Here is a 25,720-nt window from a genome sequence, read left to right on the forward strand (position 1 = left end):
AGTTTTTAGAATGTGGGTGGGCCCCATCAGGATATGGGTGGTCGAGGGTATTTTGTGGGTGGCTGTGTCTGTCTGTGTGTGTGGGATATGTGGGTGGCCCAAGACGGGCTATGTTCTGTGTGGTCAATTACGATGATATGGGCCTAAGACATCTTGGGGGTCCGGCGAGTCTGTGTGTGTGTGTGTTCGTGTGGGTCCTCTGCCCGGAAAGAGAAAGGGACAGGCAGACCTCCTCAATGGAATCTGTTGGCTGAAAGATCATTACGAAGGTGGGAAGAGGCGCTCGCTGGGTGGTTTCACACTCAGGCCAAAGAAAAGAAAAGAAAAAAACTTGAAAAGGGGGCCGCCATCGATATCCTAATAGATTCTCACAAGTCAACCGCTGACATCAGACAGATAAGCTCTCTCCTCTCTCTCTTGTATATATATATATATATATATATATATATATATATATATATATATATATATATATATATATATATACACACACACACACACAACGGGAAAGTATGGGATAAATCAAATATTCTTTTCACGGTCGCAACCTTCAATCCGATCTTTTTTTTAATGTAATTTAATATACTTAGAAAATTACCTGAATATTATTTTATACTGGCTAAAGTCTACATACGTGTATATATGTATGCATGTGTGTGGGCTTGGTGGGAGGCCTAGTTACTGACCATCTCTAAGTGCCGCCACACACATACTCGTCAGAAACTCAGGACCACCCAGAAACACTCACACACACACAGACGTACATGTGAGCGTGTTCAGGGACCTACATCGGATCCTCCACGCATCAGCTGAGAAGGTGGAGCATAATGAACCCACACAAACGTTTCAAATCGGTAAAACGTTGCGAGGGGTCTACTACTACGATTCTCCACGGACGTGGCCAACTTTTTTAAAAGGCCGCTGCTACTCTCTCTGCGGTCGGTTTCCCTTGAAATTTGCTCGAGATTTTTTTTTCGTTTTTTTATAATAATAATAATAATTATCATTAAAACTTACAAAGGTTAACTTTGAAAATACAAAATAGTCACTGCCCCATTCGTGCTTTGAAGGTGGAACCGAAAATAATAAATTCTGTGCATAAACAAGTATTTTCTTTAATTATAATACTGTTCTCCCTCACGGAGACACTCCTGTGGTTGTAAGGCTTCCGGTTCGCATCCAATCTTTTTTGGGGTGAGTGAGATGACTGGCCCCTGCCATTTTCCATGCCGGTCGCGATTCACCACAGCTGATTAAGTACATGGTACATAATTCACCTCCTCAGGGCAACATGTGCACGTTTGATTTCTTTTAACAGACTTATTTTGCTTTTCACTCCACGGAATCGAACTTGGTCTCTCGTTTATGAGGCGAGAATTGTAAACACTTGACAACCACCCCATACTTTAATCTAGTCATATACATATATATATATATATATATATATATATATATATATATATATATATATATATATATATATATATATATATAGTATATATATATATAGATATATATATATATACTATATATATATATATAATATATACACATATGTAAATATATACATATTAATTTGTATATTAATTCTCTTAGTTAAGTTATAAATAATAATCTATAAATATACTGATTGACTGATTGATTGTGGCGATCATTATCCAGTGGTTACAATTCTCGCCTTACAAGCGAGAGACCAGAGTTCGATTTCGAAAAAAAAACCATTATCATCTTTAGAAAATCTACTATGCATCCGTGGACCTGAGGAGGTGAATTATGTAACCTGTAGTTAACCAACTGTGGCGAAGCGATTCATTGCGTCTGTCCAGATTATCCGACGAAAGGAAGAATTTAGGTAAAAGGGCAAAAACAAAAATCAAGACTCACAAATTAATAATTGCTGTAAAATTTTTATTGACAGATGATAATATCGCAAAGGGAAAAAAGTTTGAGCTTTGTATGCTCAAACGCCGTGAACTCACTGAAATACTCTGGGAGATAGATGATTCATGTAGTTACCCATTTTTCACGACCTGTGGCACGGAGCCAGCAACCTCCCACAAAAACCAGTGCCCAAAAACTATACAAACAGTTTAGCAGTCTGCCGGCAACTGGTCACATTAATGCCCTAGAACCCGACAGCGTGAAGCTTAATAATAATAATAATAATAATAATAATAATAATAATAATAATAATAATAATAATAATCTTACTATAATGGGCGTAATGTCTGTCCGTCCGCTTGTCATTCAATCACGGCCAAACGGCTGGTCCGATGAGTATGAAACCTGGCAGGGTTATAGTGGGGACCGTTAAGATGGTTTATAATAAGGTTTCATCCAAGCGGATGGGGGTGAGAAGGGAGACCCTGAAACGGAGCTGGTTCTGCCCGTGAAACGAGGCTAGTTATGCCCGTAGACTTACTTAATCTACGAATTTTCATACAGAAATGCATTTTCATACATAATTTCTGTAACATATGTACATATGTTTGCTAGTAATAATAATAATAATAATTATAATTATTATGGTAATTATTATTATTATTCAGACGATACCGCATTCACATGGAACAGGCCCATAGGGGCCACTGGCTTGAAATTCAAGTTTCCAAAGAATATGTTGCTCATTAGGAAGTAAGAGAAGGTAAAGCGAAATGCATAAAGAAGACATACCATTTATAAAAAAAAGAAAAATTAGATTAAAATATATCAAAATGCAAGAAGAATGGTATTAGGGTAGTAATAAATCAATAGATATGTAACAAAATGCAAAATTCATCACGAACATCACATCAAGCTATACATACACACACACATATATATATGCTTAAAAATCACAGTAGATGCACGTGACTTCATTAAATAAGCGAATACCACAAGAAAATGATAGTCAGAAATCCAAGCGCTTTTGTCTTTACTAGGAACGAATGAAATACAATTGGAGAGAAAGTTATCAGGTAAACAACAAGATCAAAAATACCAGATGGTTAATTGTCAAAAGGGTAAAAGTTAAAGAGATAATCCAGGATTATCAGATATCACACGGTCACAAACCTAAACATAGTTTTAACCCTAACAGAAATTACAAATTATCCGTACCGTTGAAAACATGTAAAAACTGAATATATTAATTTTGTTGCTTACATTTATCTACAAATTTTTTTTATTATGAAGGCATAAAGTTTAAATAAACCAAGACTTAAATTTAGAACATTTCCATTATTTGACTTGATGAAACAAGATTCAATGATATTCCTTTTAACTGTGTCATTACATGGGATTAAGGCTCTTGCTTGACTCCAGTTAATAGGATGATCTAAATCTCTCTTATGTACGAATAATGCATTCGATATTTGCCCAGTTCTCACAGAATATTGGTGCTGTTTGAGACGTTGTGAAGAGACTTACCGGTCTGTCCGTAATTGACTTTATCACAGTTTTTGCAAGGAATTTCATATATCCAGCCTGGAAGATCGTTAGGAGAATTGTTGATTATTAAACTCTGACATTATTACTGAAAACAACATTTATGTTAAAAAAGCTTTAAAATTCTAGGAATATCTAAAAACCTTTCATCATACGGTAATTTTAAAATGTTATGCTTACTAAATTCAAATTTATCATTAGTTGAATAAAATATTTTTCTAGCTCTTTTCCATGCCACACCTACAAAAGTCCTTGGGTGTTTAAGTTTCAATGCAATATCATAAATAGTTTTAATCTCAGCGTCAATAAACTGCGGGTTACAGACACGTAAAGCCCTTAGGAACATCCCAGAAAAAACAGATAATTTAACATTTTGATGGTGATTGGAGTAGTAATGAACAAAAGAGGCAATGTTAGTTGATTTCCGAAAGACTGAAAAGGTGAAATTTCTATCATTTCTATGGACAGTTACATCAAGAAAATTCAAATTACAATTTCTTTCTTCCTCTACAGTAAATCTTATAGAAGGGACTAAATTATTGAGATTATTAAGGAATTCCTGGAGATTTTCGTGAACTGGCCAAATACAGAATATATCATCCACATACCTAAACCATATAACTTTGTGAGGCAAAATTCTTGGTAAGAGTTTTGTCTAAAAAAAATTCCATGTAAATATTCCTAAGGACAGGAGATAAGGGATTACCCATAGCCATGTCAAACTTTTGTACAAAAAATTCCCCATTACAACAAAATTTACTATCTTTGATGCATATGAGACTAATGAGGTTTGTTACAGTTAAGGGAATATCATGACGTTCTAATTCTTCCTCCAAATATTCAAGTAAATCATCTACAGGCACTTTTGTAAATAAAGAGACAATATCAAAGCTAACCACATTAAAATCAAAATTCAAATTTAAACTATGTTTTGATTTGTGACCGTGTGATATCCGATAATCCTGGATTATCTTCTTAACTTTTACCCTTTTGACAATTATCCATCTGGTATTTTTTATCTGTTGTTTACCTGATAACTTTCTCTCCAATTGTATTTCATTCGTTCCTTGACAATGTCTTAGTAAAGACGAAAGCGCTTGGATTTCTGACTATCATTTTCCTTACACACACACACACATTTTATATATATATATAATATATATATATATATATATATATATATATATATATATATATATATATATAATTTAGGCTTTTCGTCCGTGGGAAGTTATAGACTACCGTCGCGTCGGGGCTCCTCCCGATTACTAAAGTCTGTTGAGAGCTGAACCCACTACCATTTGCGCTACAATCCACACACACACACACAAAGGGTAACTATCAATTCTTTAAGTCTAACAGCGAACTTAATTTTCACTCTCTCAAGTCTCTAAACACCTCACAACCTTCTCAAAATGGTAGTGGTCTTGTCGTCTCTCACACCCTTACGCAACGCTTTGCCTTGAAGGCAAAAATAATAAGAAAAAACATATGTATGCTACTAAAAGTCGTCATATAAACAACCACCTTTTATTTTCAACAGATTGAAAATATATAAACTTCTTGTTTACATTCTAGATCTGACCAATACAAAATCAACAACGATGGTTAATAAACTTGGCCGAGAAATTTAGGGAAACCTGAACACATGTGCAATAAAACAAACAGGAATGCATTCTGTAAATCATCCACAAACCTAAAACCACCAACACTTCAGTAAAAATCTCAATAGTACTTTAAGATTTATTCATAATCCCAGAAGAGAACGTTCATACGTAAGATGAAAATCACCTTTTGGTTCAGTTGACCATCCATTCTGGATAAGCACTCATCCCTCCACTCAAAATCCCTCGTGCACTAAAAATAAACTCAGAGTAGATCTTTCTTGTTTGTCCGCCCCGGGTGGGGCGAGTTAGATAGCGGATTGGGAGGGTATAGGAGACATGACGACAAAAAGCTCTGTACTTCTCTTACTGCCTCCGTTTTCCTTAATTCTTACAGCATTTCATAACCTCGTCGCCCACACCCTTTGACTTATTTATCGGAGCTGGGCTAGATAAACACATATCCTAACTGTTCACTCATTCTCTTTGCATTAGTGTCTGTGATGAAGTTGCACGCCCTACCACCTCCGTGTAATAAACCTACTGTCGAACGGACGTCTACATCACAAATTATAGTAATGCATTTCTTTTTATTTTCAGGGCAGTGAAGACTACGAGGAATACCCTAAGGGACAGGAGGAGCTTCCCTTGGCAGAGGAGCTGCTAGGCCGCTTACAAGGGCTCGGTCGCATTCCTTTCTAAGTAACTGTTACCGATGTGGAAAACAGCAGATTCATTTGCAAGGAACAAAAGTCACAATGAAATCTCGACTCCGTTATTCGTCTTGGTCAAGTCAATTATGGGAACACGCTGAGTTATTGCTTATTAGATTCATATCATTATCATTACACATGAAAAGCCAGGTTAAGATTTCAATAAACAGTACTACATGCTCGAAAGAAAGAATATAAAAGAATAATAAATTAATCTTAGTTGCTCAAACAAAATACGTGAAAATATCACACACGTTATTATACAAAATAATCCATTGACAAAAGCGGTCAACGAAATGCATTAAATCATATTCACCAGCAACAGAAAACTGGCAGTGTTATCATGAACGATTACTTGACAACAAATCAGTACAACTGCGTGAAACGGTCACAAATGTCTTTATTAATATGTAGGCTACCACGAGTTAAGTCTGAAGATTCATTTTAAAATGTAGCAGCTGTGTCAGCAAACCATAAACTAAAATTCTATTTCATGTCTTCACGAGTATTATCACAGCATTTATAAAAAGCTTCTGACCAAACACAGGACATGCAGTTAATAATAAATTTCCCTATAGAGTATAGAAGCCAATAAAACTAGATATAGTCAGTATTTATCGTAAAATAAAAGTACAATAATGTAAAATCCCATGTATACCTTGCTGTCAATCATATATATATTATATATATACTGTATATCAAAGTTGTGTGGCTGGGTCGTAGAGGGGAGGGGGGGGGGGGGTTATGGCGAGACGCTATGGCACAGGAGCATGTTTTCAGTCAGTCAAGGTTTAGCATTTCGCCATCAAAATTCGAACCAAGAAGCCTTTATTTATAGACAGAAGTATGTTTCAGTTGTCGTAAGTTTACAAACATACGGGACTTTTAGAGTTTCCCACCAATTTGAGCTACTTGGTGACGAAGTTTGGTGACGCGACGCTCAGAATGACAGAAAACTCGCTCGTGTGATGTGACTTCTATAAACAGCATCCACCAGCGCCCGTAGAATAAGAGTAAGACCAAGGACGCTGAACAAAGAGTACCATATATCAATATTCTCCGAGTAGAGTTCTAGAAATCACTGTAGAGTTAAATCATGTTATTTTCAAGTCTTTTCCCCTCAATTCTTATTTCACATTAAATATAATCTTAATGACTTCTTGTATGAGAATTTTAGGACGATTACATAGCTCTATTTTCATCTTTCTATAATGATGATTCGTTTCTTCATGACTTTTCATCATATTATTCAAGAGTTCTATAAACAAGTAAAGATTACTTTCTTCGTAATGTTGAATCTATTGACTATAATACCAATTGTTGTGTCAGCTACTTTAAGCTCTCAATTTGTACTGTCTTTCAAGTCCTGGCGCATTTCGTCTCTGTCTGCACACTGGACTGATCTCTTTTGACTTCAACTGCTCCATGTTTGTCCTTCTTTACGCATTTTAATAAACCAAAGAACAATTTTACCATAAGCTTAAACTGAAAGTCTTCACTGACAATGTATATATGAAACTGTACACAGAGTAATATATTGTATTAAAATAAGCATAATAAATCTATACGAATTGTCTAGACTTCTTTCATAAGAGTCTCACTAGTTTTGAGAGCGCAATATTTAGAGTCTTAAATGGAAACCAATAACTTTCACACTAACTACAAGTTTTTATTTTTCTCTTTTTTTTAAACCAGAAGTAAAGTTTTCTATATTGCAGAAAACAAAATTAATATTACTATTATCTGCAAATATCATTATTAGCAAAGCTGCCATCATGTGGATCAAATCAGCTGACAATAACAGTATTTCCGAAAAGGTCGCGAATTCTCTTATGTAAAGTACTTTTTAAACATTTCAGTAACGATATCCTTTATACACCCACACACACATACACACTCCTGCTGAGTAAACACTCAAGCCTCAACCCCAGTACATTTATTTATTCATTTTGTCCCAAGAACAGATCTGTAGCCAAAAAATGTAGCGTGGGTACACATTTTTGAGAATCTTGTTCTAACCCCTGTATACTCTTTCTTTGCTTGAAGAGCGACGAGCAACATTTTTCCTGATCAACGCACAAAGACGAAACAATAAACAACTGTTGTCTCTCGAAGCAATAGATGTGTTCGCGTCCGCAAAAATAGCTCAGGCTTTTCACTCTTGCTGTCCGACGTCAAGTCAATCTCTCTCTCTCTCTCTCTCTCTCTCTCTCTCTCTCTCTCTCTCTCTCTCTCTCTCTCATTCGAACATTAACTTTTACCCGAATTACAAACTTCATCAACCACACATTTCATGCTCAGTTACACACACAACTGGGTTAGAACACACAATGACTGCTAAGAATTGACAAACGCTCGCCCTTCCACTATCTACTAGATATTTCAAGCAAATTATTCTTTGGAGCACTCAACTTTATATGGCCTTTCTCACATACACAAGCTTTAATATATATTATTATCATTAATAATAATTTACAAACCATTGTCACTATCAAGCTTACCCAAAGCCAAAGTGCAGCTCTCCCAAACTAATAATGGAACCAAAGAAAAATGTATCACCGATACGTGAAGGTTCCTCAGGCTTTGTTTGATAGGAGCCACTCGATTCATCTTTGGCACCGCGCGATGGCCATCAGTATTCAAATGGAATATTCTCAACTTTAACCTTTCAGCTATTCTGGCTCTTGAATGAAACTGAAATTATTTTATTCAGTATTTCAAACACAAACTTCTGAGAGCAGCCGCAAATTGTGAACGCACTCCGACGCCAAAATGATTAATATAAATTTTAAATATACAGCCTTCTCCAACTGGTTTGAAATATTATAATATTAATATTTTTTTAAAAATTTTAAACATTCATTCAGTAGAAAGTCATATATTTATAAAGGCATCCACGCATTTAAAAAATAACAACAGATATCATGACATTATCATTCACTCCTTGACTCGGAAACTGGTCACGGGCTAAAGCAATGTCTCCAATATGTTCATTACTAAATGCTACACATTTAAAGCAAAGCACTGGGTATTCAAGCATAATACTTCTAATATTTCACTATGAATAACAAAAGCTGCGAAACGAGTGAATAAAAATATACCGCTATTTAACAGTTTTCCTGTAAAAACCAACTTAGGAACTGGGATAGCGTTAAATTTTGACAGACGTCAAATGAAAGCATATTATTATTACCATAAGAATCTCCTAGGAATCAACGGCCTCACTTCAGAGGCGCTGATTCAGCTTTCCCTGCATAAGAGTTGAGTTAAAACTGTTTTGTTATCATCCAACCCTAGAGACAAAACAATGTTAAGGTCTTATCAGGTAGTTCAACCCATCACCTTGTCTATTATCTATGCATCCACCTTTTTCTTTTTTTTCTCTCTCTCGTTTTGAAATTGGCAGCAGCTGTTCATGTACAGGAAAAGTTCACTTCTATTCAAATAATTCTAACCTAAAAACAGCTAAAAATAAACTGCGTTCATTTGTTAAAAATATAATTAAAATAAGCAACAATATCACTTAAAATAGAATTTATAATCAACCATTAATAGATAATTATATAATTAACCACAAAAAGTGTTACGAATGCTTATAGAAATTCATGCATCATTCTATATACGATCAAACAACATAACTGAATTTTAAAAAATGTATTTTTCGGCTTAAAAAAAATTTCCGGAGATGGTCAAGCTAAATTGGTATTGTGTTAATAAATTATTTTGTTTACTCTGTGTTGTTATTTACATCCCTTAAGCAAAATTCTATTGAAACTCCTCATTCATTATTACTTTTGCTCCGAGGCATTCAGGGAAATATGAATACTCGTGGGAAAAATTATTATTATTAGTAATAGTTTCCTAATCCCACATTTGCCGATTAAAATATTGGTTCCTCAGTGACAGACATCAAAAAATTTAATTTTTCACTTTAAGACAACTAAAATGTGGAACGGGGTGATACAGATAGTGTTACTGCTCAGACGCAAACAGAACCCTCTTCACCTTCTTATGCCTAGATACCCACCATTTCTAATAGAAAGACAACATAGACACCTGACAGTTGAAAAGCTTGCTTGCTTGCATTCCTGACGTCTGCAAGCCAAGCACCCAGAGTGAAGGTCAGTCAATCATCATGGGCATCTTCAACCCAGCACAAACACATTATATGTCCTAGACATCTATGACAATTTTCAAGCGCCAGTCATAAGTAGAACAGACCAAAATCAAGGCAAAATCATTTAACACTTTAACAAGGAAATACTGAAAAAATAAATCAGCTTTCTAAAAAAGCAGCCATGATAAGACAGCACTCCAGTACGTCTGCACGACATGCTGGCTTAAGAAACAGTGAAGCTGTTCACCATACTATCATGTTATAATGGTTGAACAACAAACTTTCGTCCAAGATATCCATAAAAAAAAGATATTTTGTATTCTCATAGGAACAAGATAGCATATTTATGACAGAAAAGGAGATCTTGTAGTACTGGTATGCATGCACATGAATATAGAGGCCAAGCAGAAAAGCAAAGAGAAATAGAAGCCAACTAATGACAATATAAAGGAGAAATGAAAATATAAAGGAGAAGGCGAAGAGGAACATTAGGGTGAAGTCTTCCTACCAAGCAATAGATGCAGGAGAAAGGTTAATGAGGAGCTAAATCCAAGAATACAAGATGTAAATTGACAGAAGGGGGTCTGAAATGGATGCAGCCCTGGATCAATGGAGCGAGTCATTTGAAGGTGTCATTTGCAGATTTCTTGAATATGGGAAACAAACGAGAAAAAGGCCCCAAGGTCACATGAATAAAACGTGACTAAGTCTGAGAATGCGTGCAGGTACAGCAATGACGAATGAGGATTCAAGGTGAACAATTAAGAGGCTGAAAAATGGAAAAGCAACAAAGAATTGATGGCGCTACAGTGATTCGGTGAGTATGTGGCTGACCAATAGCCTGCGGCGTCTATCTGGATGTAGGAAGGCTTCCATAGAAATGGACAATTGTCTCCCCACCCCCCCAACACCCCCAAACCGCCTCAATGCTCGGGTTCGAATAAATGGGATACGGAAATAACTATTCAACTCTACAAAGATAAAAGAGATGACTAAAAACTACAACTTTTCTTCGTACATTGGGGAAGGTGTATGGAATGATTTAGCCTAAGAAATAAAACCACATGATCGGGAAGAACAGTGATGGCTTAGACAAGGAGTGTGGACCAGGTGTTTATTATAATATAGTTACTGGAAAGATTTTAGAGGAAAAGGGGAAAAAATAAGCTGTAAAGAGGCATGAATGGACCCAGACAATGTTTATGTACGATTCAGCAGGTAAAAGTAAAGTGTGGCAGAGACCACTAGGTGTCTTTTCTTAGGATGCACCCATCAGAGAAAACTAGAAAACTGCTGAATATTGAAAGAAAAACATACACATACGTTTTATACGAATGTCTGGCCCAACTCACTCTCTCTCTCTGCCCTTGTTTATGTGGAGGCGTTAACGCCAAAGATTACTTCCTCTGGGTGTTTAGTCTCTAATCATGTTTTTGGCAACAACCCAGCGTCTCCGTACCTAATAAACCCTGAACATGTCAACACTCAACACTTCTTCCCTGTACCTCCAGATCCCAAAACGGCATTGCTATAAAATGATAGTTTTATTTATTTATTTTTATATATTTTTTTTCATAATGTCCTTCAAGTGAAAAGGATTAACCCGGGGCTACTCATTATCATCCCCTTAAGGTAAACGTAGATTCGACATTTGAGGAAAGAATCTGTCATACCGTCTTAATATTTTTATATGCCATTTCTTGCAATATTTAGTCACAAAATTGCCCTCGGTTATCGTTAGAAATGTTTCTCATATAAAGACTTCTTTTAAAGTCACAAGGAAGTCTCTAAATACCAATTCGCTTGAAAAAAGCACATTTGGCACCGCTGAATCACCCTCCCTGCGACCGCTTATGACCAAGTACGCTCAACATACTATAGGCGTTTTGTTTCGGTTGCTACAGTGCATGTTGTCATGCTGAAAAAAATAGGCAAACGACTTTGTTCATAGACACAAGAAATGTACTATTTTTGCTTATACTTGAGAAACATATAAACATGATTCACTGAACAGTCATTAAGTTTCTATACTACATGCTTTATAATATCACGCATCAGTGTTCATAAAAAAACCTTGTCAATAAAGTACACTATTTCAATACATCCAACTGCCTCTGAAGCCTTGAAAATTCTTTAATGACTACGTCATACCATTTGCAAATTTCTTAATGAACGAGTTATATGATGTTTTGACGAGCTAGTTACACCATTATCAATACTAGCAAACATACGTTTAAAGAAATTCGTCAAGTAACTAAGTCTGCGGGCATAACCAGCCGCGTTTCACGGGCGGGCCGAATCAGCTCCGTTTCAAGGAATCCCTTCTCACCCCCACCCCCTTCAGAGGATGGGGGGGAGGTATGATGAAACCCCATTATAAACCATCTTAGGAGTCCCTACTATAACCGTGCCAAGTTTCATACCCATCGGACCATCAGTTTAGTCGTGATTGATTGACAGACGGACGGACAGACATAAAGCCCATTACAGTAAGATTAAGCGAAATAGTTCCTGTACCTAACTGGTATCAATAAAACAAAAGCGGTGAAAGATCCATTCTTTGGATTGGCTGAGGTTCAGTTTTTATCATTATCTAAATACTTTCATTGAGCCTATAAAGGAAAGCCTCGACTCAAGCTGTCAATCTAAGGAAGAGCTCCGCACGCAGATATTGGTTATTAATGATATATATATAATATATATATATATATATATATATTATATATATATATTATTATATATTATATATATATATATATATATTATAACATATATATATATATATATATATATATATTATATATATGAACAGTACAGAAAAGGGTATATATGATGTAATGCAGTTGAGGTAACTTGAAAATTTTACCGAAATAGTGTGAAAAACATACCGCCTTTCGTTTGTTTTTCCACGTGAAAAAAAAAACTAAATGAGTAAATTTCGCAAGTTATTTTATCTGTGCAGTACCATATACTCCACACTGTTCAGTCAAAAAAACCATTAATAAACATAACTCCGATAAGAGCTCTTCCTCAGAATCACAAAATTTTTTTGCAAACAGACTAATTCCTTCTGATAACATGAGTAAACTAATCTTGTCATATTTAGAACCAAGTCCTAATGAAGAAGTTAGAAGTTTATATTTTCCTAACTGGGAACATTTTCTCTCATGCCATTCAATCATTAAAGGCAATGTCATTTCATCTGGAGCCTATAATCAGCTCATTTAAGACACTGGAGTCAATATTAGTTATGTTATTAGCTCATGGCGATTATTAATTAATCAGTACGGACTCATTCCAACCCATGTAATCATTATATTCTCGCTGTGACTTGCCTGTCCCGATGAATATGGAACAGATAATATCCGGGTTGCAATGTTTTCAGAGAGAGAGAGAGAGAGAGAGAGAGAGAGAGAGAGAGAGAGAGAGAGAGAGAGAGAGAGAGAGAGAGAGAAATGCCAAGTAAAATCTGTGTGTTATTTATGGAAGGAACGTATAAATTTAAGGTATCTTTATGATTAATTGCAAGACGTCTGGCATTACACGCATGCATGCATTCTCTCTCTCTCTCTCTCTCGGAGCCTTCTAATGTTAACAAGCTCATTCCTGAATACCAATTTAAACTATCATTATTATTATTATTCAGTCGGAAGAAGCATGGCACATGATGGTTAATGCAACTGCCATTACCATTAGACTTTGCATAATCACACCAGTCCAAAGCCCTCATACAAGTGGCGGGGGGGAGGTCGAATAAATTCCAAATGTTCAAGAAATATCCTCCAGAAATACGGATTTGAGTACAAAATTTTAGCACAGTCGCGTCATAAGTTAATGGCAGTTAACTGGGGAAAAAAAAAAAGTCACACCCAACAACAACAGTCACGTCATAAGGTAATGGCAGTAACTGGTCTTTTATAAAAAAAAAAAATAAATAAAAATAAAAATTTATAGGGTGTTGCGTCTGTACAGTACTTGGATGGAATAGAATTTAGGCTAAATGCCAAGCACTGGGACCTATGAGGTCATATAGCGCTAAAAGGGAAACAGAGTAGAAAGGTCTGAAAGGTGTAAAAGGAGGAGAACCTCGCAGCTGCACTATGAAACAATTGTTAGGAGGAGGTGGACAGCAAGATGGAAGAGAATATGAATGGAGGTAGAGTAAAAGGAATGAAAGGGGTTGCAGCTACGGGGCGAAATACTCGGATGGGTCTTCTCCACGAACGCCAAGCAGCAAAGCGTTCGCCTCCAATGGCCTCTGACTACTGTGAGAACACCTATGTAATGTATGCCGAATACCACTGGCTCTGACCAAAATTCGTAATACGCTTGCTAGTTAGAATGAGCCAACTGAACCATGAATGTTGTTGTAAAACATTCATTGTTCTTTTATTACAAACTAAAGGCGGCTGATAACTTCACAACAATTACAGACATAACAACAACTCTCATTTGAAAATCAAGTTGTTTAGAAACAACACGGGCTACCCCACTGACTTCAACAAAGAGGAACAAATAGGCCTAACTAGACTTCCGGAAAGAAAGGCAATCCATATTTTTTTATTTTATTTTAGCGAATACCTGTTCCAGTCAACAGTAAAACTTCTTTTAAAAAACAACTCTTTTAGCACAAAACCAATTTCCCCACCAAACGGTTAACAGTCTACCAACAGCAAAAATGCGAGCCGACTTTGGACAAGGTATGCGAAATTCAAGCCCTAGGGTACTTTCGCCCACTCACCCGCTTGAAGGCGTGACAATATGCAGTTGGAAAGGTTGGAAAACAAGAATAAGAAATCCAGAAAATAAAGATTCTAAAGGTGGAACTAAGAGAAGTTCGTGTCTTGAATCCCTTCAAATCCGGGCGCTTTAAGACTAGTAGGAGTCCCACCAGGGAATTTTCTTAACTGGAAATCCCAGGTCAAGTTGATAAAAAAAGGAAGTAAAAAAAATGAAAAACCCAATGTGCTGATGCAGTGGCCACATTTACGGGAAAATGCTGTATCTGATTTCATGCCTAACTGTCCTGATCACCTGCCTTCTTCGACTGTGAACCGAAGAGAATCGTCCCAATTTACAGGGCAGCGCATATAGAAAACTCCAATTAAGGTAGCACTCGACAAAAGTATCTTAGAAAGTCAAGATTAAAAGAGAAATAAAAACTAGATTGAATGACTTACAAGAACTCGCAAGCAAACTAAAGATTAATAAGTACTGGAAAATTATCCACGACGAGGTAAGACTGTAATATTGCAGCTAGATTAAAATAATTAAAACCCATTGTTTGGTTACAAAAATGGGTCTGTTATAGGATCTGCATTCAATAGTGTTGCACCAGCAACGAGCGCATTTGCTTACATCGTAAGCTCTGTTTTTCTCTAAATTCCGTGACGTTCTTCATTTAATAACTGGAAAATGTATGAAAGCTGAAACGCTCCATAATTATTGTAATAAAAATTGTACTAGGTTTTGAAAAACTGGCATCAAAGCCATTTCTGTTGTTACAGATTGTAAATTAAGTTCTGGCATCCGGTTTCAAAAACTAAACCTTTATTATTTATGTTCGACATTGCCCACATACTAAATTGTCTGAAATGACATGATTGGGTTGAAGGACCACTCAAAAACTAAAGTTTTCCCAAAATTGCACTTACAGAGGAGAATGGTTTTTTTTTTTTTTTTTGCTCCGTGGACGTCATTGGAGAACCTGTGTTCGTGAGAAGCTGATCTATTGCTGAAACATTTGTATGTGCTGATAGTTAAAGCTTTGACTGTCAACATTTAAAAACGAAGTGTCAATTAGGTACTGAAAATTTTCAATGAATATGTCATAGAAGCTATGAAAAAGCTGGGCAAAGAAAATGAGAGCGCTCATTATTGTAATGTGACGGTCAAGTGTTAATGTAAAATCACCATGCAAGTTTGTTTGTTTGTATGGTGTTTTTACGTTTCATGGAACCAGTGGTTAATCAGCAACGGGACCAACGGCTTTACGGAATCAGATTGAACAATGAATACTGAACTCCTTTGACATGCGACTGAACGACAAAAAGTACATTTTTCTCAAAAAAAATCCGAGATTGGTTAGAAAGTTAGAAAAGATTAACTGGAAGGGGAAAACAGAAACGAAACCATCACTGCCCTAAAACACTCTTCTAATACATTACTAGAAATAGTCAGATATTGCAAAGAGGAACAGTGCATGAAACATGCACGTCTTCCCGGAATTTTAACAAATAACCATCTCGAAGCTCGGTTTATCAAATATCGCCAGCTTCCCGGTGGTAATTATTATTATTATTATTATTATTATTATTATTATTATTATTATTATTATTATTATTATTTCAGTAGAGGAAATCTATTTACATGGAACAATCACAAAGGGGCCACTGACTTTAAAATCAAGCTTCCAAAGAATGCGGATTCCAACCTCCCACGGCAGCAGTAACTGATCATGATACAGAGCCAGTGATTTTTCTTCGCCCTACGGGAGGCTTGAACCATCGACATCTGAGCAGCATGTCACGACACTAGCCACCGTACCAGTAGGACAATATTTGAATGCGAAAAAAGGAGAAAAATCTGTTAGGGAAATGTTGTCGCCATTTCACGATGAAAACGTAAACTTGAATAATTTAAACGCAATCAATTGGAATGCAATGACTGGCAATGGAGAAGTTAACCACAATAACACCGATGCTGATGTAACGCTAGATGACACAGAAGAGTCGTGATGCCCTTCCTGTGATAGTATACTATATATAATATATATGGAGTATTCAGCAAGCGGTATCTGGCAATTATTAACCTGACCGAGCGCGCAGGCGCATGATGTGCTATGAGGACAGACTAAGTTTCTGTTAATTAGGCATAGATTGTCCTAGAGCAAGATCCTGCATACATCACTGTTTTACATGCAATTATATTTTTTACTTATGATAGATTCCAATTTCCATATTATAAAATTTTTTCTCAAACTAATTATTGTATGGAAAAATAAAAAAAGAAAAACGATCCGAACGATACATTTCATAAAGTGAGGCAATATATAATAGCGCAATTGTACTACTTCGTGCTTATTAGTTTTAACATGGACTGAATTCGAAATAAAAAGATGCAGCGAATTATGATCATGTCATGGGAATCAGTAGAAGGATTTCTTGTTTACCTGACCCTGCAACTAAAAATAGTCAGGTGCAGTTATATCATTACGAAAACATTTAGTCGAAGTGCAACATTCCTCAATACCGGAAACCAACGACAACTGGTTACGATTGCCACAATGAATCCCTGATGTGATGAAGACAGTTTCCAAGACAATTTATGCGAAAATGGTCACACTTGAGAGGGATTCAAGATGATTTTTGGGTTTCGACAAATTCTCTTTTAAATAACTTTTGCGGAGGAGAAAATTATTGCATTCATGTTAATACGTCTACTAGAAGTGCAACGAAGAGAAGGAAGCTTTCAACTCCGTCAACATAAAAGTCATTTCGCACTGTTAACACTTTGCAACAAACATGGAACTACAGACTAGGCCTATTGGGAAACTGGAGTATAAACATTAACAACGAGCCAATTCCAGTTACCTCCGTGGTAGCGTGGGAAAGTTTGCAAAGAAAATTTGTCAGTGAAGTACTTCTAGTTGTCGCCTACTGATGTCTTCAAACATAATTAAAATTAATTAATTCTGTGTGTGTGTGTGTGTGTGTGTGTGTGTGTGTGTATTGAGTAAATCATTAAACTTAAGTTATAAAACCTCAATTAAAAAAAAATAAACATTTATTAGTTAGCTCAAGTTATTTACCCTAGCTGAGAAGTCGGTAAGCACAGACTTCTTCGGCCTATTAAGACGGTCAGTGTCAGAAAGTAAACAACCTGCCTTGGAGAAACCTCACACTGTTGCACAAAGGGACACTGCAAACGCCCTTCAGTAACGCCTACAGTGAGCCACGTAAAGTGCTCTGGCAGCATTTTCGCGAAAGAAGGGGGTGGGGGCGAAAGTCTAACAAGAATAAGGAACCTAAGATCAGCAGAGAATCTAGATGGGTAATAGATATACAATTAAGTTGCTAAGAATTTAATTGGCTTAATACAGATACGGAAGTTTGTGGAGCAGTAGAGAATATAACTGGATCAAATGCGAAGGCAGTAGGGGATTAGCAGAAAGATCTAACCAGCCTCCACCTGAAAACAAGGTAAGTGAGTAACAAAGGGTTTATAAAGCTACTGACTAACCTAGATCGGTGATCACGACCAGTCTTTGGTTCTTCGTACTGTATACTACATTCTGTACAGGGTGACCTAACGGAAATTTTCCATCTACTATAAAAAGTAACTAGTTGGCTTCTGTTTCATTAAAGAATGGTTGTTTCGACAGTGGAAAAATAAACACATTCTATGGGGTATCTGCAGTAGACGGCTGTTTAAAACGAACCCGTTTCAGACGAAGATTTCCAACGATGGTCCCAAGAACTTAAATTTACTCATTTCACTTACATGTTTGTCGTACCTACACAAAGACTGTCATATGATTATAAGTTTCTTGAAGCATTTAAATTCCTAGACATAAAAACACACGCGCACACGCACACACACACACACACACAGAGAGAGAGAGAGAGAGAGAGAGAGAGAGAGAGAGAGAGAGAGAGAGAGAGAGACTATATGAAATAAAAGAATCCATTTCAATTTCCTAAAGCACCAGAAATGTATTAGCACATACGATTACAAACCAGTTTTCCATCATTGTGGGCCTCTGTTTAAATAGTATTGATGTTATAACACGACTGTTCCAGAAGGGAGAATGTTTTCAATACATTCTAATTTACATCAAGAACAGCACGACTGGCAGACACTCTCTCTCTCTCTCTCTCTCGGCCCCTATGAACTCCAACCTACGTCAACATTTACGCACATCTCCAGGAAGCCGCTGACTCAACGCTGTTACTTCCTCTTGCCTGTAGCGAGTTCTGGGTGGCTAATGGGAAGTCTAAAAATACAGGAACCATCAATTTCATCAGCCCGATTTTCACCTCCCTAAAAGAATTGACCCCGGTGCCAAAAAGTGTCAAGTTGGTTAGGACTCAATATATACAAATTTCAAGGAGAGAGAGAGAGAGAGAGAGAGAGAGAGAGAGAGAGAGAGAGAGAGAGAGAGAGAGATGGTTTTTATTTTCGTTTAGACTCAATACATACTAATTTCAAGAAGCGAGAGAGAGAGAGAGAGAGAGAGAGAGAGAGAGAGAGAGATTACTTTGTTCCTAAAACTGTAAGGTTGGCTCGGAATCAATATATACAAATTTCGAGGACAGACTTTCAAGACCAGAGAGAGAGAGAGAGAGAATGCAAAATCGCCCAGCACTGCCAAATGTCAGCATCGAACGACCGCGAATTTAACGGAGGCGTGCAACATGATCGATCAGGAACAGGGAAGCGACGACACCGCCCTTGCCTCCCCCCCCCCCCCCCCACCCCCCCGCTCTCTCTCGCTCTTAATGTAAATAGAAATGTCGTCACACTTGCAGTGTCGTTGAATTTTGCCGAGGAATATTGCCCAACAATTTACTTGCAAATATTTATACTTCACCGTCGTGAAGGAAAGTACTTGTGGTGGTAACAGGTACAAATATATACGAGTCGACAGAATATAAACGGACGAGAAAGTATGAAGGAAAATAAAGGAAAAAATTGGCAACAAACTCAGAATGGAGTATCTACTTCCTTTTGTTCAGAGCTTTAACCAAACTGAAAAAGCCAATGGAATGAGCAGTGATTGCCTTCTTAGCAATGAATGGAGAAGTCAAGTTGGAGTCTAACCCTGGACCAATAAATCCGCTCCGATCATCAAAATCATTAAAGATAAGAAAAGGCTCATACGACATTCCATTCACTGACAAGAAGACCTGGGTTCGAATCCCAACTAAGTAAAAATGATTTTGAACAACCACTCCATTGTCCTTCTTTTGACCTAGGCAGTCACACAGTACTTTGCAGTTAGTTGAATGGGGTGTTGTGTCAAAGCTAAGGAGAAGGGTACAAGGCGAGCCAGTTTATCCAAAAATCCTGGCCGTCAACCGAACTTGCAGTATATGACATTTTTATATTGATGTTGAGTTCACCATCAAACTGACAACTCCATAGCATGCCCAATGTCTCTTTCCTGACTATTATTCCCCCTTCTTTGTTTCCATTTACCATAAGCTTTGCCTGGCCATGTTAGACTTCAGTTTTATCCTCGCCATTTGACTCTCCAATCTTATATAAATACCAACAAACTCTTCCTCTGAGTCTGCTGGTCATATTAGATCATCTGCGTATAGCTGCTATAGACTCTTCTCTACTTCTGTGTTTTCTTTTATTATTAAATTGAATGGAATAACAAGCACGCAGAAAGTATTGTCAAACATGTCCCCTATCCCCATCTCTTCCCAAGAGCATTCCGACTGAAGACACCTTTGTCCATGCAAAGGGAGACACATTTTTAACTGACGTCTCTCCAAGTGAGTGGAAAAGAGACGCAAAGCAAAACTGATGATACAGACCTTCAGACAAACACGACCTCCCTCCATGCACATCTATACATAACTGTCTACCTTTGTATAGTATGATTAAAATACTTCAAACATGTAGAGTTGAGGTTATGACTGGGTAAGAATAAAACGCACACGTCAACGAATGACTGTGTAAGTACACTCAATCTGGCCGAGATTCCTTCAACTATTTGGGAATTGCAATGACAAAGTTGTGGGAAAGACATTTGATGAATGAATGAACACGAAAACTGGCTATATATCCAAGCACCGTGGCAACTTTTAGCCATTCAGCACTTACACTCAAAACATCCTGGAAAATGAGATGAAGTACCAGAATTAAACGTGAAAATGGGTGAAAGTCCTCTAGTTGCACTCAAGTATTCAGTCTGAGAGGTTGGACAGCAAGATGAAAGACAGGAAAACAAGAGTGGGGGTAAAGAAAATGGTTAAAATGAGGGTACAGCTGTGGGTTACAGGGGTACTCCTAACTCTTTAGTAATGCCTACAGCGTCCCATTCGAGATGCACTGACAGCACTATCGTCCTATGGGGATATATACGGATGTAAAGTCGTGACAGCCAGACAGGTAAACGATCTGTCTTCGTGCACTTATTTGCAGAAAGTTTTACTAAGACTACTGCAACTGTTCATACAAATGGACAAGCAACTGGGTGCTCTCCTTTCATATCATTCTATGGATAATTATCTACCTTTCTACTTTGCATAAGAATATAAATGATACCATGTATATCTATATTTTGAGTGTCAAATTTTGTACATAGGTTGACCCATGCAAACAGATGAGAGAAAACTCATTTCCCTTCATGCACATTTTCCTTTGGCCAAACCATAATTGAAATCCCTTCTTTCATGTATAATGTGACACAATGAAAAGGTTAATTTGACAGACAGACTGATGGACGTATAATGCACACATACACACACACACACAAAATTGCCCCGTAAATAATTGGTCAGGAGCTGATATACGACTGTGATCTTTGATATACTTCAAGACTAATCTCAAAATCTTTTGCTAAAACTTCCATGTTCTTCAGTCTAGTCTAAAATCTAGACTATGTGTTACAGTTACATTATAGTAACATCAACTATATACTATGAGATTCAGGGTCTCTGTAACACGGTTTTTTGGACTTTGCTCTTTGTCAAAGCATCGGATGTAGCTGAAAGTTGACATATGTATATTTTACAACCACACACAAATTTTGTCAGCATTATCAATAACCTAAACCCGATAGTTTTAATTTTTATAGAGTAAAAATGATCTAGCCGACGCCATGGCCAATGATTACGAGCCAAGAGTCGAAAAACATTCATTACGTAAGCAAGGTAAACACACCTTTTGACAAAATGTTGCCCCGCCCATCCACCAGACAGAACCTCCATCGGCTCTGAAACCCAAAGACTTTATGAATGGCGGAACGATACATAGATATGGGTGGGGTATCAGTGCTAGCGTAGTAATACTACTGTAGCAGTAGTGCCGCAACAGTATAGCAGTAATATACATGAATTAAACGTTTAGGCCAACTGCTGGGATCCTTGAGGATCATTAAGCACTTCTTACAACTACTCGAGAAATTAGTTTTTATAGACAGATGTTAAATTTTCTAATCCAACAGTGCCCATGGTAGCCTTCAGTGTTATCCTGAATTATAACGAGGCGAAAGTGGGTGGAGCCTCATGAAGTCATCATTCTGACGATAATTATTGGTGAAGGTTTAAAGCCAATATACGGTACCGGCTATTTTTTTTTTCAGTAAATCGGTAGATAGCCAATAAAAAAAAATTGCTTGACATTGGATATAGCAGTTATCAAATCAAGCTTGTCTACTATGTTTTTGAAAATTACCAGCTATTCCCTACATCTTGTCAATCTGATTGTGACCTATAAAGTAGACTGTAATTTCTTGGGAAACCTATTTTGGGAGTTAAGCCCCTTCCACACGAGGGGCAAATGCACGGCGGGCAGACACTGTTACCAATTTTGTGAGTGGGGCGATCACGAGTGTGGTCCAAGTCATAGGTTTACCTGCCTGTGACTACTGCCTCCCTTGGACTGTTTGATCTGGTAACACTGTTGAAAAGCGACAACATTACGGGCAAATTAGTGCGCCCGCCGTGTCTTTGCCCCTCGTGTGGAAGGGGCTTTAGACTAATAATCGTAGTGTTTTTGTATTTAACATATTTTGTTGGTTTGTTCATTATGACAATTATCAGTGGAGAGGTTCCAGAGTTCATAAAGGTGTACTGCTTTGCTTGTATTTAAATTTGTATGTCATTGTTGCCAGAGGTTTAGCCTTCGTTACGTATAGCCAATCATCCATCGAGAAAGAGGGAAGAAATGATGTCATAAGTTACGTAACGAGTGCGTTCGAAACCATTTCTCTGAGTAAGTAGGACCGTCTTCAAAAAAGGTCACTTTTACATTACAAGTACCAAATTTATTCAACCTACGTAATGCAGAATACAGTCAAAATTTATGTGTAGATATAATATGTATTCTGAATAAGCGTTATATTTATGAAATGCATAGATAAAAAGTTATTGCGAAAAAACCGTGTTACAGAGGCCCTGAATCTCATAGTAGTGAGCCTTTTTAATACCCATTAAATTGATGCAGTCCTGTCATATGCCTTCAAGACCAATAAGCAGTACATAAGTACGGTACATGGTGAATCTTTTCCTTTTCTCCACTATCTGTTTATTATTATATAAAAGAATAATTCTCTTCTTTATTTCTCTAGCACGAAGCCAAATACCGTAAGTAACTGTCGATCTTATCAGCTTTTCTCAAAATTTCCTTCAACACCTTCTAATAATTTCAGGGCATGCACAAGTTACCTCATGCATCCCCACGTCTATCGCTAATACACTGGTTACGTTATCCAGTTTCCATCTTTTCCTTGGTCAGCTCAATAACACCAACAACTGCTTTGCCAACCACTTCAATCAAATTGTTTTTAATTCCTGATGATCCTAGGCCTGTTCTAACTATAAGGTTTTGTTCTCTGTTAACCCCCTTGTTACAGTAACATACTTCACTTATATTCTTTTTATTCAGCAAATTTTTATAGGTACTCCATCCATTATTCCATTATTTCTTTTATTTCCAAATGAAGGTTTCTAATTTCATCTTTTATTTCTAGCATCACACTCCGAACGATGATGATCCCCAATGTTGGCGATATGTAGACTTGAAACCAATATTCTACCAATAAAATGAACCAATACCAGCACCTTTTCAATATTTCTTCATCTACTAAAATATCCTGGACCTTTTTTTTCTACAGTTGTGTTAAGATTCGGATCGCATTCCTCATGAACTTCAGTTATATGTTCATTAATAAGCTATCAAATCACCTAAAAGTCTTCTGATCAATTCCCAATTACGTATACTTTTTCTCACTCCAACCTGGTTTAACTACATGACTATATGCAGAGGCTAAAACAAGAATAGTTCAAGCAACTTCCCTTATTGAACGACCTAAATCCAACTGAAACATTTATCACAGTATGCAACTTTTCTTTACGCTTTTATTACATATGACCTGAACTTCTGAAAAGTTAGTGTATATTCCAATTATCACACCTAAAAATATAAACAAGCCAGCTTGTAATAGGGGTTGTTAGCACCAGCAGTTATATAAGTTAAGAGTAAATACGGTAAAATGTTTATCATACAAATGTTTTGTAATATTCATAAATCCCAGTAACTACTCTTAATCATCATACTACTTCTGCATAAAAATTCACACATGAAGGGCTAAAATGATCATTGTCACCCTTAAATCTAAAGGCATACAATTCAGCGAATTCTAAATTCTTACAATCAGATTAAAAGCATGTCTTCCACATTCAATAAGCTTTGAACTTAATGGCAGTACGGTCCTACAACAATTTTATTTTGAAGACAGGTGTCTAAAGATCAAAGAGATTTGAGTCCTAATAGATATACACCTATCACCTCACAATGAAGTATGGACCTTACAATACATTGAACAGTCCAACCACAAATTGTGGGGGAGAGGAGAACAAACTGTTACCGAAGGCTGTAAAAGCAACAAACAACTCATCACTAGTTTCCATCAAAGCCATACACCAAAGATCCAGCTAACCATAAACAAAGCATGATCCGACCTCCAGCTTACTTGGGATACATGCAAGGTTTTCCACCTATGCATAAGTTTCACACATTATATTCCTAACTTTTAATGTAAATTAAAACGTGCTAAAATCTGCAGTCAAATTGAGCCCTGTTTCACCAATGAAAATTAAATTAAATATGCTATATTTTATTAGAAATAACTTTTCTGTACTGTTTAACATGTACATTATTTTTTACATTTTAATTCTAATAAATAATTCATAAATATCCCATACTAAAATTCCTGTATCTTTAACTCAACGCGAAACACCTTTTTCATACCTTTTTAGGCTCTTCCATAGACCTTTCCTACACCCCCAAACAACAACAACAACAAAAACAAAGTAGTTTGTAGGCTTAATCCCCAAGTAAGCAAAATTGCAAGATGCTAGGAAGACTCCCTCAATTGCTCTTCTTTTGTAACACCTTGCAGCCAACAACAGACATCTCCACATCACTATTAGTAGCTGTCAATAAGAGAGAGAGAGAGAGAGAGAGAGAGAGAGAGAGAGAGAGAGAGAGAGAGAGAGAGAGAGAGAGAGAGAGAGAGAGCGCATGTGTGTATGTTAATTTATCACAATTCTTATACTACAACACTGAATTTCGAATTCTGGTAACATAAAAGTGAACATATTGTGAAACCATTTCTCTATCATATACAACATTTCACCTAGTTTGGAACATGAAACTAAACTTGTAATGAACTAATCTATCCCCTAAACCAGTATTAAAATGTTTACAAACAACAATGTAAAGAAAAAAATCTTAAGGAATTACTTAAGAGCCAAACTGTTACTGAATTAAGCTTCCCATGGCTAGATAATGAATAAACCTATCCAGCCCTCAATGGCAAGGTAAAACAGTAACCTAAGTTCTCCCTTTGCTAGTCAAGAAATTAACCCATTCAAATTTAAAAATTCTCAAACATTATCCCTGCTGGTGATGAGGTATGTCAAAGGAACGAAAATTGCTGTTAAAAGCACACTGCCAGTCAATGTACGTATGCTTAAACGAAGTTCCTATGAGCAGAAAAACTAAAATCATGCTAAAACATAAATTGAGCATGCACTCATCACCTGGTCTCATTACATAAGGTTTGTACTAGGTATTTGCCATTCCCAAAACAACTTCCTTATACACATAATACTCTCAAT

At 36.8% G+C, this 25,720-nt stretch overlaps 1 protein-coding gene and 1 long non-coding RNA gene across 3 annotated transcripts in view; one reads left to right on the forward strand and one right to left on the reverse strand.

The window, feature by feature from the left end:
* LOC135205639 (carboxypeptidase E-like) overlaps positions 1-9,473 on the forward strand; it is a 51,259-nt gene extending 41,786 nt beyond the window's left edge. Inside the window, exon 11 of the mRNA XM_064236451.1 lies at positions 5,631-9,473. Coding sequence (XP_064092521.1) covers positions 5,631-5,732 — 102 coding nt within the window. The 3' untranslated portion in view covers positions 5,733-9,473. The remainder of the gene's footprint in view (positions 1-5,630) is intronic.
* Positions 1-25,720, reverse strand: part of LOC135205640 (uncharacterized) — a 78,366-nt gene that overhangs the window by 50,530 nt on the left and 2,116 nt on the right. The gene's annotated exons all lie outside the window — the stretch shown is intronic.

The sequence above is a fragment of the Macrobrachium nipponense genome, chromosome 24 (genome assembly GCF_015104395.2).
Source record: "Macrobrachium nipponense isolate FS-2020 chromosome 24, ASM1510439v2, whole genome shotgun sequence".
Classification (NCBI taxonomy): Eukaryota; Metazoa; Arthropoda; class Malacostraca; order Decapoda; family Palaemonidae; genus Macrobrachium; species Macrobrachium nipponense.